Source organism: Danio rerio, chromosome 10 (assembly GCF_049306965.1).
Source record: "Danio rerio strain Tuebingen ecotype United States chromosome 10, GRCz12tu, whole genome shotgun sequence".
NCBI lineage: Eukaryota > Metazoa > Chordata > Actinopteri > Cypriniformes > Danionidae > Danio > Danio rerio.
In genome coordinates this window covers 275,315-294,000 of record NC_133185.1, presented here as the reverse complement: position 1 = coordinate 294,000, position 18,686 = coordinate 275,315, and the positions used below count along the sequence as shown (strand labels likewise).

At 37.9% G+C, this 18,686-nt stretch overlaps 1 protein-coding gene and 1 pseudogene across 4 annotated transcripts; one reads left to right on the top strand and one right to left on the bottom strand.

The window, feature by feature from the left end:
* The first annotated feature begins 4,152 nt into the window (after positions 1–4,152).
* Positions 4,153–15,959, top strand: LOC141376277 (uncharacterized). Of its 4 annotated transcripts, XM_073914277.1 has the most exons (11): positions 4,153–5,519; positions 9,451–9,475; positions 9,561–9,834; positions 11,524–11,701; positions 11,808–11,900; positions 12,091–12,236; positions 12,438–12,560; positions 12,740–12,936; positions 13,013–13,243; positions 14,065–14,485; positions 14,584–14,845. In XM_073914277.1, exons 2-10 carry the CDS (start codon positions 9,460–9,462, stop codon positions 14,478–14,480), a joined length of 1,674 nt encoding a protein of 557 aa, XP_073770378.1. In that variant the 5' UTR covers positions 4,153–5,519; positions 9,451–9,459; the 3' UTR covers positions 14,481–14,485; positions 14,584–14,845. The 4 variants fall into 4 exon arrangements, with proteins under 4 accessions (XP_073770378.1, XP_073770376.1, XP_073770375.1 ...); XM_073914275.1 differs by lacking the exons at positions 4,153–5,519; positions 14,584–14,845 and adding an exon at positions 15,860–15,959 and having other exon boundaries at positions 6,935–9,475; XM_073914274.1 differs by lacking the exon at positions 4,153–5,519 and having other exon boundaries at positions 6,935–9,475.
* LOC141376331 (E3 ubiquitin/ISG15 ligase TRIM25-like) lies at positions 15,826–16,687 on the bottom strand (annotated as a pseudogene).
* Between the last annotated feature and the right edge of the window lie 1,999 nt (positions 16,688–18,686).

Below are 18,686 nucleotides of genomic sequence, written 5' to 3'. Positions count from 1 at the left end.
AGCGGTTATTTCTTTGTTAAAGAAGTTAAGCAGATGACCTTTTTTATAGCATCTTTGATGGAATATTAGACTATTTCAAACCTGTTTTTTCTAATTTAGCATCAAGCATTTTTTAAAGAGGCTAAGTGACTGCTATTGCAAATTTTTAGGAACCTTCTATAAGTAGGGATTAATTAAACAATCAAACTATTCTTTGATCATCTTAATTACCCAGCATTTTTGAATAGTGAATCTACTTTTTCTGGACTGGAATATTGCCCTGACCCTACATGTAACGACAAGGGTTTCTTTTTTTTTCTTTGCTTTTAAATAAGTTTAGATGAAGCTTTGATCTATAGAAAGGGGAGAAAAAAATGGCAATTATCTTAACTTAAAGATTAACCCTAACTCTTTGCTCACCTCCTGTGTCCTGTCCCATATGGACTGGGATGGACTGAAGACTGGTGTGTGAACCTGAAGGCCAGAAAGGCTGGGAGTGCATGGCCTAAAAAGGCCATACATCCTAAGGTTCCTCATTCTGAACTGTCAAGTAGAAAAATAGCAGCAAATATGGCCTAACATCGGTAGTAACTAAATTTTAATGCAGATGAAACGGCCCTAACCAACCCCCACCCCTAAAAAACAGAAAGCAATTTGGCATGTGTTTGGACCATTTTCATACTTTTTTTTTTATAAATAGAATCTGCTAACCCAACCAAAAAGAGTTTGATTATTCTGATGATTTTATTGTCAGATCATCTATTCGATCTTTCATATGCATCATGGTTTCATTTTATCTACATCTTGGTCATCTGGATTTCCTTAGTGCAATCTTTAAAAACTAATTAGTTTAACAATCCTTTTTTTTTCTCTCTCTTCGAACACTAGCCTTATCTTGGCTCGATGTCATCTACTTGGATACTATGTCACTTGATTCATCATTTATTCCCATCCACACACCAATCATGGATCTTTACCCAAGATTGTTCAATGTTCAGTTCTTTCTTACATTGTCTTAACCTGCATTTTGAATCCTCTTCCTCAACTTTTTTGTAGACCTAAATATACCACTGTCTTAAACCTAACACTAACCACAAGGGTTTCTTAACCAATCCTAAACTAACTTCTCAGAGCAACAAATAATTTCTTAAAGCATTGAAGGAAAATTGACTAGACCTTGTCTACTCTTAAGTCAAACCTAATTGTAAATAAACCTTTCCTCAAACTTAACCATAAAACCAGATGTTTTGTAACTGAAGAAAATAAAACTATTTTAACACACAACCCTAAACAAAATCTGGTCAGTTCTTAAGTTGGGAACATTACCCCTACTGAACTCTACCCCTATTATACTGAATTAGTAGTTAATTATTAATATCATAATATATTATTATAATATATAAATATTATAATATATAAATATTAATGTCAACTAGGGGTAGTCAACTAGGGGTAGTCAACTAGGGGTAGTCAACTAGGGGTAGTCAACTAGGGGTAGTCAACTAGGGGTAGTCAACTAGGGGTAGTCAACTAGGGGTAGTCAACTAGGGGTAGTCAACTAGGGGTAGTCAACTAGGGGTAGTCAACTAGGGGTAGTCAACTAGGGGTAGTCAACTAGGGGTAGTCAACTAGGGGTAGTCAACTAGGGGTAGTCAACTAGGGGTAGTCAACTAGGGGTAGTCAACTAGGGGTAGTCAACTAGGGGTAGTCAACTAGGGGTAGTCAACTAGGGGTAGTCAACTAGGGGTAGTCAACTAGGGGTAGTCAACTAGGGGTAGTCAACTAGGGGTAGTCAACTAGGGGTAGTCAACTAGGGGTAGTCAACTAGGGGTAGTCAACTAGGGGTAGTCAACTAGGGGTAGTCAACTAGGGGTAGTCAACTAGGGGTAGTCAACTAGGGGTAGTCAACTAGGGGTAGTCAACTAGGGGTAGTCAACTAGGGGTAGTCAACTAGGGGTAGTCAACTAGGGGTAGTCAACTAGGGGTAGTCAACTAGGGGTAGTCAACTAGGGGTAGTCAACTAGGGGTAGTCAACTAGGGGTAGTCAACTAGGGGTAGTCAACTAGGGGTAGTCAACTAGGGGTAGTCAACTAGGGGTAGTCAACTAGGGGTAGTCAACTAGGGGTAGTCAACTAGGGGTAGTCAACTAGGGGTAGTCAACTAGGGGTAGTCAACTAGGGGTAGTCAACTAGGGGTAGTCAACTAGGGGTAGTCAACTAGGGGTAGTCAACTAGGGGTAGTCAACTAGGGGTAGTCAACTAGGGGTAGTCAACTAGGGGTAGTCAACTAGGGGTAGTCAACTAGGGGTAGTCAACTAGGGGTAGTCAACTAGGGGTAGTCAACTAGGGGTAGTCAACTAGGGGTAGTCAACTAGGGGTAGTCAACTAGGGGTAGTCAACTAGGGGTAGTCAACTAGGTATAGGTGTCAATACGAGTTTCACCCTCATTATGTTTCACCCTCATTAGCATATTGGATCTGATTGGTCCAGACTAAAAGGGCTGTATCTTTTGAACGGTAGGTCCAATTTGCATAAATGAGGTGTCATTTGATTCGTTATTTATCCGTCTGTCCATCTATCTATCTATCTATCTATCTATCTATCTATCTGTCTATCTGTCTATCTGTCTGTCTGTCTGTCTGTGTGTCTGTATATCTATCTATCTATCTATCTATCTATCTATCTATCTATCTATCTATCTATCTATCTATCTATCTATCTATCTATCTATCTATCTATCTATCTATCTATCTATCTATCTATCTATCTATCTATCTATCTATCTATCTATCTATCTGTCTGTCTGTGTCTGTATATCTATCTATCTATCTATCTATCTATCTATCTATCTATCTATCTATCTATCTATCTATCTATCTATCTATCTATCTATCTATCTATCATCTATCTATCTATCTATCTATCTATCTATCTATCTATCTATCTATCTATCTATCTATCTATCTATCTATCTATCTATCTATCTATCTATCTATCTATCTATCTATCTATCTATCATCTATCTATCTATCTATCTATCTATCTATCTATCTATCTATCTATCATCTATCTATCTATCTATCTATCTATCTATCTATCTATCTATCTATCTATCTATCTGTCTGTCTGTCTGTCTGTCTGTCTGTCTGTCTGTCTGTCTGTCTGTCTGTCTGTCTGTCTGTCTGTCTGTCTGTCTGTCTGTCTGTCTGTCTGTCTGTCTGTCTGTCTGTCTGTCTGTCTGTCTGTCTGTATATCTATCTATCTATCTATCTATCTATCTATCTATCTATCTATCTATCTATCTATCTATCTATCTATCTATCTATCTATCTATCTATCTATCTATCTATCTATCTATCTATCTATCTATCTATCTATCTATCTATCTATCTATCTATCTATCTATCTATCTATCTATCTATCTATCTATCTATCTATCTATCTATCTATCTATCTATCTATCTATCTATCTATCTATCTATCTATCTATCTATCTATCTATCTATCTATCTATCTATCTATCTATCTATCTATCTATCTATCTATCTATCTATCTATCTATCTATCTATCTATCTATCTATCTATCTATCTATCTATCTATCTATCTATCTATCTATCTATCTATCTATCTATCTATCTATCTATCTATCTATCTATCTATCTATCTATCTATCTATCTATCTATCTATCTATCTATCTATCTATCTATCTATCTATCTATCTATCTATCTATCTATCTATCTATCTATCTATCTATCTATCTATCTATCTATCTATCTATCTATCTATCTATCTATCTATCTATCTATCTATCTATCTATCTATCTATCTATCTATCTATCTATCTATCTATCTATCTATCTATCTATCTATCTATCTATCTATCTATCTATCTATCTATCTATCTATCTATCTATCTATCTATCTATCTATCTATCTATCTATCTATCTATCTATCTATCTATCTATCTATCTATCTATCTATCTATCTATCTATCTATCTATCTATCTATCTGTCTGTCTGTCTGTCTGTCTGTCTGTCTGTCTGTCTGTCTGTCTGTCTGTCTGTCTGTCTATCTGTCATGGAGCCAATTTTTGGGCCCAAATTAATTAAAAAAACTCATAGCTTTGCCATTTTTGGTGCCCCAGTCAATCTACTCACATCAACGAACTGCAAATTTCCTCTTCTTTCCAGAAATGTAAAGCTTTGAGCTGTGTCTTGTTCCTGACCTTTGACCTGCTTTTCAAGTTCATTCATGGAAAGGGCTTTTTTATGCGAGTAGTGTTTTGCTCATAACTTTAAGAGTCTTAATGCTACAGTGACCAAATGAACCCCATTGTATCACAAATTTTCCAAGCTTTCCTGGGATGTATTGGATCAAGCTCTGTGTTGTTCCTGTCTCTTACAATCCCTGTTCAAATCGAGCCAGTTTTCAGTCATTGGCAGAGGCCCGGTTAGTAAACTGTATTAAAAAAATTCATACCTTTGGTTGTGCTCATGCAAAAATTAAGTTATATACACCGTCGTTTAGCTCTTTCTGTGAGCTTTCCATCAAGGTATGGCATGAAGCTGTAGGATGTTGCTATCGTTTGAAATCCCCATTCAAATTGGCTTGATTTTGCCATTTGCATGGATCCCATTATTTGGCCGGAATTAAAAAATTAATAGCTTTGCCATTTTTGCTGCCCCAGTCAATCTACTCACATCAACGAACTGCAAATTTCCTCTTCTTTCCAGAAATGTAAAGCTTTGAGCTGTGTCTTGTTCCTGACCTTTGACCTGCTTTTCAAGTTCATTCATGGAAAGGGCTTTTTTATGCGAGTAGTGTTTTGCTCATAACTTTAAGAGTCTTAATGCTACAGTGACCAAATGAACCCCATTGTATCACAATTTTTCCAAGCTTTCCTGGGATGTATTGGATCAAGCTCTGTGTTGTTCCTGTCTCTTACAATCCCTGTTCAAATCGAGCCAGTTTTCAGTCATTGGCAGAGGCCCGGTTAGTAAACGCTATTAAAAAAATTCATACCTTTGGTTGTGCTCATGCAAAAATTAAGTTATATACACCGTCGTTTAGCTCTTTCTCTGAGCTTTCCATCAAGGTATGGCATGAAGCTGTAGGATGTTGCTATCGTTTGAAATCCCCATTCAAATTGGCTTGATTTTGCCATTTGCATGGATCCCATTATTTGGCCGGAATTAAAAAATTAATAGCTTTGCCATTTTTGCTGCCCCAGTCAATCTACTCACATCAACGAACTGCAAATTTCCTCTTCTTTCCAGAAATGTAAAGCTTTGAGCTGTGTCTTGTTCCTGACCTTTGACCTGCTTTTCAAGTTCATTCATGGAAAGGGCTTTTTTATGCGAGTAGTGTTTTGCTCATAACTTTAAGAGTCTTAATGCTACAGTGACCAAATTAACCCCATTGTATCACAATTTTTCCAAGCTTTCCTGGGATGTATTGGATCAAGCTCTGTGTTGTTCCTGTCTCTTACAATCCCTGTTCAAATCGAGCCAGTTTTCAGTCATTGGCAGAGGCCCGGTTAGTAAACTGTATTAAAAAAATTCATACCTTTGGTTGTGCTCATGCAAAAATTAAGTTATATACACCGTCGTTTAGCTCTTTCTCTGAGCTTTCCATCAAGGTATGGCATGAAGCTGTAGGATGTTGCTATCGTTTGAAATCCCCATTCAAATTGGCTTGATTTTATCTGAAATTATATATATTTAATTATAAATTATAAATATAAATTATATAAATTATAATTATGTAAATATATATAGTCTGTTCATCCATCCATCCATGCAGTAAGTGTCCTTTATTGAATCATATCTGTGCAGTTACATATCCCTGATAATAACCCCAACTGGAAATGTTGATTAAATTGCCCCCTCTAGTGTACAAAAGGGGATATGGCATGTGTTCGAAATGGCTAAAAAGTGCAGTACCATAGCAGCTTCGAACAGCATAGAGGGCGCTAATTTGCATTTACCTCTGTGTTTTAATCAGATATGATGTTTAAAAGAGCAAATTAATATCTGTCTGATACTGTCACAGTGTGTCTGATATTTTTTTCTTCTGGAGAAAGTCTTGTTTGTTTTATTTTGGCAAGAATAAAAGTAGCTTTGAAAAAAAAATATTAAAAAAATATTATAAAAAAGATATATATACATATATATATACATGTGTGTGTGTGTATTTATATATATATATATATATATATATATATATATATATATATATATATATATATATGTATATATGTATATATGTATATATATATATATATATATATATATATATATATATATATATATATATATATATAAATTATATACATTCAATTATAAATTATTAATATTAATTATATAAATTATAATTATGTAAATATATATAGTCTGTTCATCCATCCATCCATGCAGTAAGTGTCCTTTATTGAATCATATCTGTGCAGTTACATATCCCTGATAATAACCCCAACTGGAAATGTTGATTAAATTGCCCCCTCTAGTGTACAAAAGGGGATATGGCATGTGTTCGAAATGGCTAAAAAGTGCAGTACCATAGCAGCTTCGAACAGCATAGAGGGCGCTAATTTGCATTTACCTCTGTGTTTTAATCAGATATGATGTTTAAAAGAGCAAATTAATATCTGTCTGATACTGTCACAGTGTGTCTGATATTTTTTTCTTCTGGAGAAATTCTTGGAGAAGAATAAAAGTAGCTTTGAAAAAAAAATATTAAAAAAATATTATAAAAAAGATATATATACATATATATATATACATGTGTGTGTGTGTATTTACATATATATATATATATATATATATATATATATATATATATATATATATATATATATATATATATATATATATATATATATATAATGCACATAAAAAATGTAGAATTGGTCTCTCAATTTTATTTACAAACAATGTTAGACCTTTTACTGGGATTTTTAATACTCACTGTAATGGTTTGGTACTAGCGAGTAACATTGAAAGCAAAAATAACAACTGTGAGTAGATATAGTTGAGTACATCCCTCACATGTCTCTCATTTCAATTAATATATTGTACAGGATGCTTTACAATAATATGTTTGTGCATATACCTCAGATTATTCAGAAACAAAGAAAAAATAAATAAAAATTTGGAACTTATCTAACAAAAATAAACAGAAGATCAGAGGGCAAGTAGAAAAAAGTAGAACGTAGAAATAAGTACAAAGTATGAATAATAATGGTAATAAAATTACAAATAAATTAATAAATATAAATGGAGAAAAAAAGAAACAACAGAGGGAAAAAAAGTACAACAAAATGTGATAAAATTAAACAGAGATACTCACATAACACAAATACAGCTACAGGTAAAGATCTTGTTTTATCCGTGATGATTACAAAACCATTATCGTAGAAGAATCTTATCACTTTTCTTGTTATTAACCAGTCTAAAAGATTAAATGACAAGAAAAGTGATAGATTATTCTTGATAGATAGAGATAGATTTATACAAATAACGCTGGTTTCGTACTTGACCTAAATTTGACCTGACCTTTAACCAGCGACGTGCATGACTTTTATTTTAATGTGTGTGTGTGTGTGTGTGTGCTTTTTTTATTTTACTTTTTTTTTAATGAATTAATAAATGCTGTCGTTTACCTTTTACGGCGGCCTGTTTTACAAATATAGATTAGGCAAAAACATCGAAAAAAAAAAAAAAAGCTTGTTAGTAAATCTCGTTGAGGCTGTCAATCAAATCCATTGACTCCGCCCACCGTGTCGAACTGAAGCGAGAATATTTCGGTAAGAAAAACACTTCTTTTGACCTTTAAATTGATAAAATGAGATTATTTCCAAACTTTTTTGGTAAAACAGATCGCCCGCGTAGCTCACAAACTTTGTAACATGTCGACGAAAACGCAGTTTGGTCGTTTGTTTCTCTGTCTGTCGCCGATTTAGTTAATTAGGGAAAAAAACGGGCACCTTTCCACTGAGGTCAAGTTGGTTTTTATATTCGCACGTTCGGACCTTGACCGTTTTAAATATGATTTCAGGCTGGATTCTTTCATAAAGTCTAAGTGGAGAAATCATATTTACGTTACAGTAACGTTACAGTCAATGAATTTACTCCATTTCAGACCCATACAAAAAGTTGTCACGGACGGAGGCGTAAATATGAAAGCACCTTTACCTCGATCGGATTTCCTCCGGTTTTCTAAGAAATCTGATTTGCAACATGATGCGTAGGGTTGGTTAGTATGATCGCACGTTCGTGCATTTAACCTGGCAGGATCTCTACCGTTTACCGTGTTACTTTGAATATTCGACCTTAATTAGCATGCAATTTTCACTTGTAAACAACATCAGCACTGTGGAGAACGATTTACTTTGAATTGGGGTAATTACAGTTGGTTTTGTATTCCCACATTCTGTCTTTCTCCTTTATAATATAACCTCAGAAAAGTATTGATTGGAATTTCCAAAGAGTAAAATCCCATCAGCAGGCAAAGTGCAGCCTCGTTGACAGTCCATTAAATAGTGCTAATGTTGTTTTAAAGTCATACTTGCATGTGGTTTCAGACCCCGTGTTCAAAGTACCACGGTAAACTATGTATGGAGCTGTCACTGAACGAACGTGTGAATATGAAACCAACTTTACCTCAATGTACTGTGACAGTCATTTTGCTGCTAATAGGATCTCCCTTTTTGCAAATAATAATTTATGCCCTTGCGTCTTTAGGGAGAGAGCCTGAATATCCCCACTTAAAACCAACGTCACCTCTGTATTTGCAACCTCCTCGTAGTCCCCCATCTATTCAGTTCAGTGGCACGTTGTCACTGGGATAGAGGTAAAGTTGGTTTGACGTTCGGATGGTCGGACATTCTCCTTAATGGGAAAATGTCAGAAAAGTATAGCTTTTTAAACGGGGAAGTCATATAAGCAGCCAGTGATTATCAAAAGTACAACAATGTTCGCAGTCAACAACGGTGTTAATGTTGTTTTCGAGTCAAATTTGCATGCTCATTTGCCCATCGAATATTCAAAGTAACACGGTAATAGACGATATAGAGACTGCTAAATGAAAAAAATAAATAAACAAATTAATTAAATGTGTGACTACAAAACCAACCGTACCTCAATGTCACGGAGCCATACACCGCACTAATGCTTGTATAAGCAATTGAGGTAACGTTAGAGCTGCCTTTTCTAGAGGCTCATTGGGACCTTCTGCCTAATGCTGTCATTTCAGAAAAGCATTCGTTCGCAAAGTTCCACGTCTGTATAGTGTGTACCTGTTTTTAATAGGGCGCGCGCACACGCAAACACAAGCACGCAAGGTGCAACGAGAAAGTTTGACTCTATCTCTTAAAAAATGAATACATTTGTTTGAACGAGCCTGTCATTGATGAGAATTTTTTGTTAACATGACGATGCTGCCCCTGCTCTTGTTTTTCTCTCACAAGAAAACCACGATGGACAGAACTGACGGTAAGTGCATGCATGACGTGACCTAAAAGTTATATCACAATATGCAGTGCGGACAAATAACCCATGATCCTCTTTGTTCCTCCAGATCCCCTCGCTGTACACTGCCTCAAGTGCCTGACGGTTCAGGAGGACCTCTCAGGGCACTTGAGGCAGGTCTGCATGACCGGCGCTGAGGAAGCCCTGGTCCTGGAGGAGGTGGCTCGTGCCTTGGAGTCGCGCGCCAGGTTTGTCACGGAGGGGAGGGTGGTAAACCTGGCGGAGGTGCGGGGCCTTGTCCAGGAGGACCCCACCTGCGGCTCCTTGGCCGAGTACTTCAGGGCCAAGGGCTTCCTCATCGCCGAGCAGCCCATCGAACTCAGGTATGTAGGCATGCTTGCAGAGGGTGAACTGTGAACCATAACACGCATCACAAACACCACATGAACGGCAATATTTTTTCAAAGTCTTTATTTTTTTATTTTTTGGTTCAGTCAACGTCACCTCGTCAAGTCCTTAAATGTAAACACTGTAATGTAAATGCTAGTAAAACATGCGTTTGAAGGCTTCGGCTGTTCTGCGGCACTTGCCGACTGTTTGCAAATTCAAGACCACGGTGTTTCCGAGCGACCGATCCGTTTATGATTAAAAATAGCCAGTACAGTATTGCCAAAGCACTTCAAATATGAAATATGTTAAAACCATTGAAAAAAATAATAATACAGATAAGATATAATGACAAAACAGACAATACATTGGATAAATATAACAACAATAAGAATAATAATAATAATAAAAAGTTTAAATTTGTTAAATAAGATACATGAACTTACATTAACCATTTCTTATGGTGTGTAGGGTGTATACATATTTTGCAGCTACTCTGGATGTCAATTCATGCTCTCTCTCTCTCTCTCTCTCTCTCAAGATCAAGATATTTTATTGGCATGACATTCAGTACAGTATTGAAAAAGCACATCAAATATTCTGTTTATTAAGGAGGTTCCAGTTGTCCCAGAAATTGTTGGAGTCAACAGATTGTTCAACTCTTTTGAGCTGTTTTTGGGTGTAGTCTACTTTGTTTTTTTGTTTTTTTCGGATTGGGTTTTTGTATATTTTTTAAGCTCCTCGTTGTACCCAGGACGTAAATCTGTATTCCCTGGTTGCCTGTGTTTTTGACTTGCTAGCTGTCTTGATATTTTGTTTTACAATCATACAAGTCGTACCATTTTTTAATTCTCTTGTTTTTGTTCAAAGGTTTTCTTAGTAGTTTTAATATTGGACACCTTTGCCAAATAATCAAATATGTCATTTATGTTTTCTACAGCTACATTGTCTGCTGGAGTATTACGATGTCTATGTCTAAAATGCTTTTCTTTAAATCCAAGGTGTTAACTTTACACCCAAGACTGGACGAGTTAACACCCGGGATATTCCACAGTGAGATTGTCAGCGGTTTGATTTGGTCAACAAAACATTTTTAAGATTCCTCTAGAATATAACCAATCCATATACAATACCTAAATATCACATACAGTCATTTATATTAACAAGATTATCTAGAGTACAAGCAATTTTGACTATTTTACTCACAACTATTCCATCAAGCGTGGGCAGATAAAGTGAGTGTCCACTGACTGTTTTAATGCTGCAGCATAGCTCAGTTTTCCCTGTTCTTGTCTGGTGTTGTCGCCCATCACTGGGGGCTTCTCTGAGTACGAGCTGTTTCCTCTGCTGGTGGTGGTGGTAATACAAGATCATGCTGCTGCTGCTGCTGCTGTTGTTGATGAGGGTGTGGGTACTGAGGGTGTCGACGGGTGTGGGTGCTGATGTTCTGCTGGCAGGGGGCGTGGATGGTGCAGGTGTGGGTGCACTGGCACAGGGCGTGGATGGTGAAGGTGTGGGTGCACTGGCACAGGGCGTGGATGGTGAAGGTGTTGGTGCACTGACTCTCTCTCTCTCTCTCTATCTCTTTATAATAGCTAGTAAAACTACAGTCTAATATCATCAACAGTGGGCATTTTGATCCATTTTTAACCATGACTGAAGTTTTTTCTTCTTCTTCTTTTTAGCAGCGGCAGCCATAGCCCATATCCGGCTACTATGGAGGCGGACATGGCTGAGGTCTCCCGTCGCCTCAGCCAGCGGTGCGAGCTGCCTCCCAGGACCCAGACGGATTTTCGCAGCTTTTGCGTTGCCACTTTAATGTGGCTACACCGTCTGGGTCCTGGAAGCGTCATGGAGCTTAAGGTAAGGCCAGCGCCAACACCGTTGAGTCGCGTTCAAAACACTGACTTGTCTGCTTGTTGAGCCCTGTAACAGGCATCACATCTGTTCTTGGCCTCCACACGCACAGGTGCGGGAGTGGCTGGGGAGGCGGCCAGAGGGAGAGGCCGTAATCCTGACGCTTCCCAGGAAAACCGTGAGCCTGAGCCGAAAAGAGGAAGAGGCAAGTTGATCCTAACCAAAGATAATGACCATAAAAAAAATAAAAAAACATAACGAATGACTAAATCCGTCTGGTGACAAATGCCAACGTAGAACCTTTAATCGATGATTACACTGATGTAATGTGCGTATGTTATAAAGTGTAACATGTCTCGTGTGTAACCTATGCACCTCTCTCTCTTTTGTCGCAGTGGCTGGATTGCTATTACAGGCACATCCGGCCACTCTACCTTAAGGCTCAGGCTCCGGGGGCAGAGGATAAAGGATGCTTTTTCCTGGGAGCGTCAGGACTCCCCCTCACTAACCCCAGCCAGGACATCCTGCGCCTGAAGGCAAAGCAAGTGTTCTTGTCAGCTATTAATGTTTTTTAGCCTGTTATTTTGTGTGTACATTTCCACCCATGCACTTTTCAGGAATTACATATACATACATACATACATACATACATACATACATACATACATACGAGAAAGAAAATGACCGCATATTCTGTCTGGCCCCAGCCATCACTGACATCTTGCTCTATACATTTCAACAGATACGTTAAGAGGCAGCCCGCACCGCCCGCTACCACCGCTGCTTTGCCTTCTCCTCCGGCTCCAGCTTCAGCTTCTCCTCCAGCTGCACTGCCTCAGCCGCCTGCTCCACCTGGCGAGGAGAGGTACAGTACAAGGGGGGGTTGGAGAAAAGAGAAAGCAATAGTTCAATAATTGCGTTATTGGCATGACAAATGTTACAAATGTATTGGTAAAACGGTTCTAAAGTTTACTTAAAAATTAACATACACACACACACACACACACACATATAAATAATATATATTATACATCTCTCTTCCAGGCCGTCCACCTCTGGGCTGCAACCCCCTCCATTGCCTCCGCCTCGTTATTGGGGGGCTTTTCAGGATAAGTTTCCAGTAAACTTGAATGGGAAGCCCCCTAGTAGGGCGGAGGCAGCCGCGGTCGGGTTCACCGACCGCGGTTACTACCATCACTGGAGGAGGGAGCAGCTCAAAATCCGGACGCGCCATCTCGTTGGTAAGTGCTCACCTTTACGCCGCGTCGCACCACAGTCTTCGTGTAGTGACACTCACACATCCCCCTTCTCCCCCAGAGCAGTGCAGCGACCGGAAGGGCCGGAAGCCTTCCCTGGCCCGGGTGCAGAGTGCCATTAGGGCCGAGACTGCATGGACCACCAACGTGCCGACGGTGGACAGCGTCCTGGCAGAGTGGGAGCTCTCAAAGGCGCTGTCCACCGTCCTCAGTGACCAGCAGCTGGTCACGTTGGTGGTCCAGCAGTCTTGGAAAGGACTGGAAATCCAGACCCTCGGGGACAAAGGCAGAGGTGAGACCTTTCTCTCGTTATTCACGGGAACGGGGTGAGAGGGATTGGTTTACAGGGTTTCCGCCGGGGTCTTAAAAAGTCTAAAATTTAAAAATTGGTCTTGAAAAGTGCAAAATTTGCTGCTCTAGGTCTTGAATGTTTTTGCACCGGTCACCGGTTTTTCCATGTAACGCTACATCTAATGCTCATTTAAAATAGTTTTCTTCTTTTTTTTTTCAATTTTATTAGTTTTTTTATTTAGTAGTTGTTAGGCTTCCGTGTTGTTTTCGTTCTTTGTTTCGCTAGTCCGATTGCAATTTGCGGTATTACAACTACAAATGACGTCACCATGCCTCAGCCAATCAGCGTTCTGTTACTGACTCAGTGCGCGCAGTGTTTGCGGAGGTTTGCTGTGGGCGCCACAAGATCTGCTCTCGCTCCGCGGGACGATGCAGACTCAAAAATTTCGTGTCTTGTGTTTCCTCTTCCTTTCGTGTTTTTGCTCTCCAGAGAAGCTTCAGCCTACTTTCGTATTAAGAATGGTGAACTGATAAAAAGAAAGGCAGTGTAGTTTTACTACAGTAAAGTGTGGCGAATTGTAGAATAATGGACCCTCTATAATCCGTCTTTAGTACGGTTCCATTTGAATACATTTTTTTTCACCGCAAATTTTGTGTGTGCCTGTTTTTGATATAGACATATAGGTCTTGCATTTATCACTCGATGGTGTTAAAAAGGTCCTGAAAAGTCTTCAATTTGACATTATGATATCTGCAGAAACCCTGTGTTTAGTCATTTGCTTAACCAAAGACATGTTTTTTTTTTTTTTTTGTTCTGTGCAGGTGTCGTCGCCACCATGCCCTTTAAAAAAGGAGAAATCGTTTGCGATTATCATGGGGAGGAGCTGTCGTACGAGGAGGGCTTAAGGAGACAGGAGGCCCTCCCCAGAGACAGCTCCTCCTATATGTATTTCTTTAAAGGGCATGGTGACAGGAGCCTTTGCCTGGATTCCCAGTCCTGGCCCTGCCCCTGTCACCCGGGCATGGAAACATTCGGAAGGCTCATGAACCACTCCCGGCACCGCAACAACGTGCGGCCCTTTGTGAAGCGTTTAACGCTACCACAAGGGCCACGGGAGTGTGTTCTATTCCGCGCCCTTCGGGACATCTCCATGGGGGAGGAGCTGCTGCTGGACTACGGCGTTAGACGGGGGTCCTTCCGAGGAGAGGGCAAAGACTTGGATTGGCTGGACGACTAGGCGCGGTGAGCATCCGACACTTTTAAAATACGAATTTTTTCCTTTTTTTTTTTTTTTCCCTTACTAATCTGTTTTTTTTTTTTTTCTCTCTTTAAATCTTCAGCAAGTCGCCTAGGGTCCAGCCAGCCACCTTTTTTTTTTTTTTTTTTTTTTTTGTGTCCTTCCACTGATTTTTTTCCCCTTTTTTTCTATTTATTTATTTATTTATTTATTACTTAATTATTTATTTATTTATTTATTTATTCATTTATTTAGTTAGTTAGTTAGTGTTTTATATTGCTGTTTAAAAAAAAAAAAAAAAAAAAAAAACAACAACAAAAAAAATAAAAAATAACAAAAATAACAAAAAAACAACTTTTTTTTAACCCAGCCACTAGCAGTGACACTTTGTTGTTTTAGTGCCGGTCCCAAGCCCGGAGAAAATGGGGAGGGTTTTTACAATTTTTAAGTAGTTTTGCAGTAAAACTTGGGCCTGATTTTTGCCTGTTGGTGCACAACTGTTGAACGTCAGCTTTCAGCACAGCCAAACAAGGTGACACAAAGGGTTGGCCAAGTGTAAGGTGGTAAAAGCAAGTTTCGTCCTAGTTAGTTTTTCACAATTGCTTTGCCACATTTTTAAAACCCCTAGTCTACCAAGATGTTTCAATCATTTTTGTTACCGTTAGCGTCCTGCGGGCAAAAATGTATTTACTTTTATTGATGCAAAATAGGAATTTTGTCTTTAAAGGATGCATGAAACAAGTTAACTTAATTCAGTATAATGTTTCTAATTTTTTTGTTAAAACACTATGAAAATGTAAAAAAAAAAAATAATACTAATAAATAATTTATTTGGCCTCAATTTAAACAAACAAATTAAGTTAAACATTAGTAAATTTAATTTTTTGTTTAAATTAAACCCAAATAAATAGTTTGCAACAGTTGCGCAGACATAACTTTTTTTTTTTTTTAGTGTAGCTGGGGTATTGCATGGGGCACTGTGCCGGCCCTGCCTTAAACACTCTTAATTTTTTCAAAGTAAATGCTCCGTGCCCCGAGGGGATCTTACAGTGCTTACCAAACACTGCTATTGACTCTTTGGAGTTTGTACACGAGGCAAGACTTGCCTTCCAATGGGTCCTCGTTCGTGGGTTTAGGAGCTCATTCCAATTACAGGGCCTCGAAAGAGACCTGCGTTGTTGTTGTTGTTGTTGTTTTTTTTTTTTTTTCTTCTAGAAAACCGTTTTCGGAATATTGAACATAACTATATCAATTCTGTTTGGGAGGAACCAATTGGATTTTATTTATTTATTCATTCATTCATTCATTCATTCATTTATTTATTTATTTTTATTTATTTATTTATTTATTTAATCATTTTAAGCCCTGCTTTGCTGCAGCTCTGATCATTGATCTCCTGCTCCAGTCGCTCCAGTTGTTATTCAGCTCCACTCAATGCAGTCTTTTCTTCATCTCTGATCATCTGCCTGAGCTCCGAGCGGCTTCTCTCGATCCAGCAGATGAGCTGAGTGAGGATCCTCTCGGTGGGGTCCACTGCGGCCTGTGCAGAGCGCTTGTGAGACTCCACAGCCTCTCTCCGCTCCTTCTGTCTCACCTGGAGTCTCTGCTGGAAACTGCTCTAGGGGTTTCCCACAGCTGACCCTGTAGTTCAGTCCTCTCTGCAGCAGCTGAAACGGTGTCATTGTTTTTGCGTTGATTCAGCAAACACGGATAACATATACAGCAGGGATCAGTGCTGCAGAAGATCTTCAGGAGTTTCTCATGTTGAGGACAGATCACCTCCTGCAGTTTATGAGTGGCTTCTGTCACTTTGTGTTGATTTCCTGGGTGAATTTCATGATGTGACAGTAACAGTTCAGACACACCAGACAGGACTCGACGGCTCTGTTTCTGGCTCCAGTACAGACGTCACACTCCACATCTCCAGATGCAGCAGGATTCCGAGCAGGACCGGCTGCTTGTAGTTTGCTCTTCTGCACTTTCTCCAGCACTTCGGCCAGCATGGTGTTTTTAGCTAAAGCGGGTCTGGGCCTGAAGGTCTGTCTGAACTGAGGGCAGCTGTAGACTCTCTTCTGATTCCAGCAGTCTGTGATGCAGCTCATACAGTAACTGTGTCCACACGGAAAGGAGACTGGGTGATTTAGTAGATCCAGACTAACCGCATAGCTGAACTGATCCTGTGCCACAGAAACACTGAATTCTGCCATTTTAAAGCTCACACTCTTTTTTTTTTTTTTTCCCAAACATTTCCAGTCCAGTGCATAACCATCTTACAATATTACACATTTTAGCACAACATTTGTGACAAAATAACAAAAAGAAACATTGCTGAATCAAATTGATTTTTTTAATAACCGATTTTGGTACATCCAATACTTTGGCAAGATACACCGATTGTGATAGATTTTTGACAAACGAGTCCTTCCTTTAAGTGATAAATCTCTCATGAGCCACGTGTCAAATTTATTTTCATTTTCATCAAAGGAGGTTGTAAATTAGAATGTATCCTATTTGACTGATCTTTACAAATGTTAACATCAAAGTAAGTTACTTATTCTCTGATTGGAATACCTTCAAATTCAGTAAAAGGATTGTTTTTGTCTTTAAGTGGGAATAGGATACATATATATATATTTATATATATATATATATATATATATATATATATATATATATATATAGAATAAATATATTTTATTTTAAATTATTTTAATACATATATTTTAATTTATTTATGTGTGTGTGTGTGTGTGTGTGTATATATATTAAAATATATATATAGAATTATTTTTTATTTATCTATTTATTTTTTTACTATTTTACAAATGATGTTTTACAGAGCAAGAACATTTTCACAGTATGTCTGTCAATATTTTAATAAATTGTGGAAAAAAATAAACAGAGGGCTAATAATTCTGACTTCAAGTGTGTCTGTGTGTGTGTGTGTGTGTTTGTGTGTGTGTGCCTGTACTGTTATATTCCTAATGATAATGACCACCACTGGAAATGTTAATTAAATTGCGCCATCTAGTGTACATAAGGTAAAATGGTCTGTGTTCGAAACTGCTAAAAAGTGTAATTGCTTTAGCCGTCTCGAACAAAACAGGGGGCGCTAGACTGCGGTTTTGTCTGTGTTATTATCTCTGATGTTTAACAGAGCAGATGAATGTTCACAGTATGTCTGATAATATTTAGATATATTTATATTTATTTATATATTAAAATATATATGTAGATTTCTAGAATATATATATATATATATATATATATATATATATATATATATATATATATATATATATATATATATAGTGTTAATGATTGTAAAGCTTTAACATTGCTGGAGGTAGAGATTACTTAGTATTTAAATAATACTTCGAAATGACATGATGGGCTTACGAATGTCAGGTACGACGGCGTGACGTCACTGATATGCAAATGAGCGCATGACGTCATCTGACAACATCCGTACTCGCCGTCGAACCTTTTATCTTCTGCAGATTAAGGTAACAGGCTGCTGCTAAATGCTCGTTTTACCGTGCTTAGGCAAAATGTAGGGCCACCAAATGAGTAACCACCGTGCGTTTTACTGAACGCAGCTGATATGGGGAACATGCTAGTGTTATTGCAACATTTTCCGTTGTACACAGGTGTCATGAGAAATCGGGTCCCCCCCCCACCCTCTCCCCCGGACCATTGGTTCCGCCTAGGATACTATTGGTTCACTGGAGTTGTAAGTATAGTTTGTAGCGCCTGATTAAAATAATAACAACATTATATATATATATGTGTGTGTGTATATATATATATATATATATATATATATATATATATATATATATATATATATATATACACATACACATATATACACACACACACACACACACACGTAAATGTAGTGAAATTTTGTTTAAATGCATGCAATTTAAAAGAACGTTATAATGACATAACGTTAAACCTATTTTAAATTATGTATTTCGTATACTGATGTACAACTTAAAGGCATGAGTAAAGCTTTTAATTTTAGATGCTACCAATTATGTAAATGTCACATATAAATAAATAAACATCAAAAAGTTCTCAAGTCATTAACAAAGGTTGGAGAATTATTGTAGTTACCGATAATAATGTTACTGATATGGTTAGGGTTAAAATGTCAAGACTGCGTGCTGTCAGTCAAATAATTGCTAAATGGTCTCTTTT

What these genes read in the sequence shown, in the direction of transcription:
- LOC141376277 (XM_073914275.1), top strand. Translation starts at nt 9,412, where the DNA reads ATGACGATGCTGCCCCTGCTCTTGTTTTTCTCTCACAAGAAAACCACG. An exon ending in TGAGCCGAAAAGAGGAAGAG is followed by an intron (nt 11,901 to 12,090) that starts GCAAGTTGATCC and finishes CTTTTGTCGCAG; the next exon opens with TGGCTGGATTGCTATTACAG. An exon ending in ATCCTGCGCCTGAAGGCAAA is followed by an intron (nt 12,237 to 12,437) that starts GCAAGTGTTCTT and finishes ACATTTCAACAG; the next exon opens with ATACGTTAAGAGGCAGCCCG.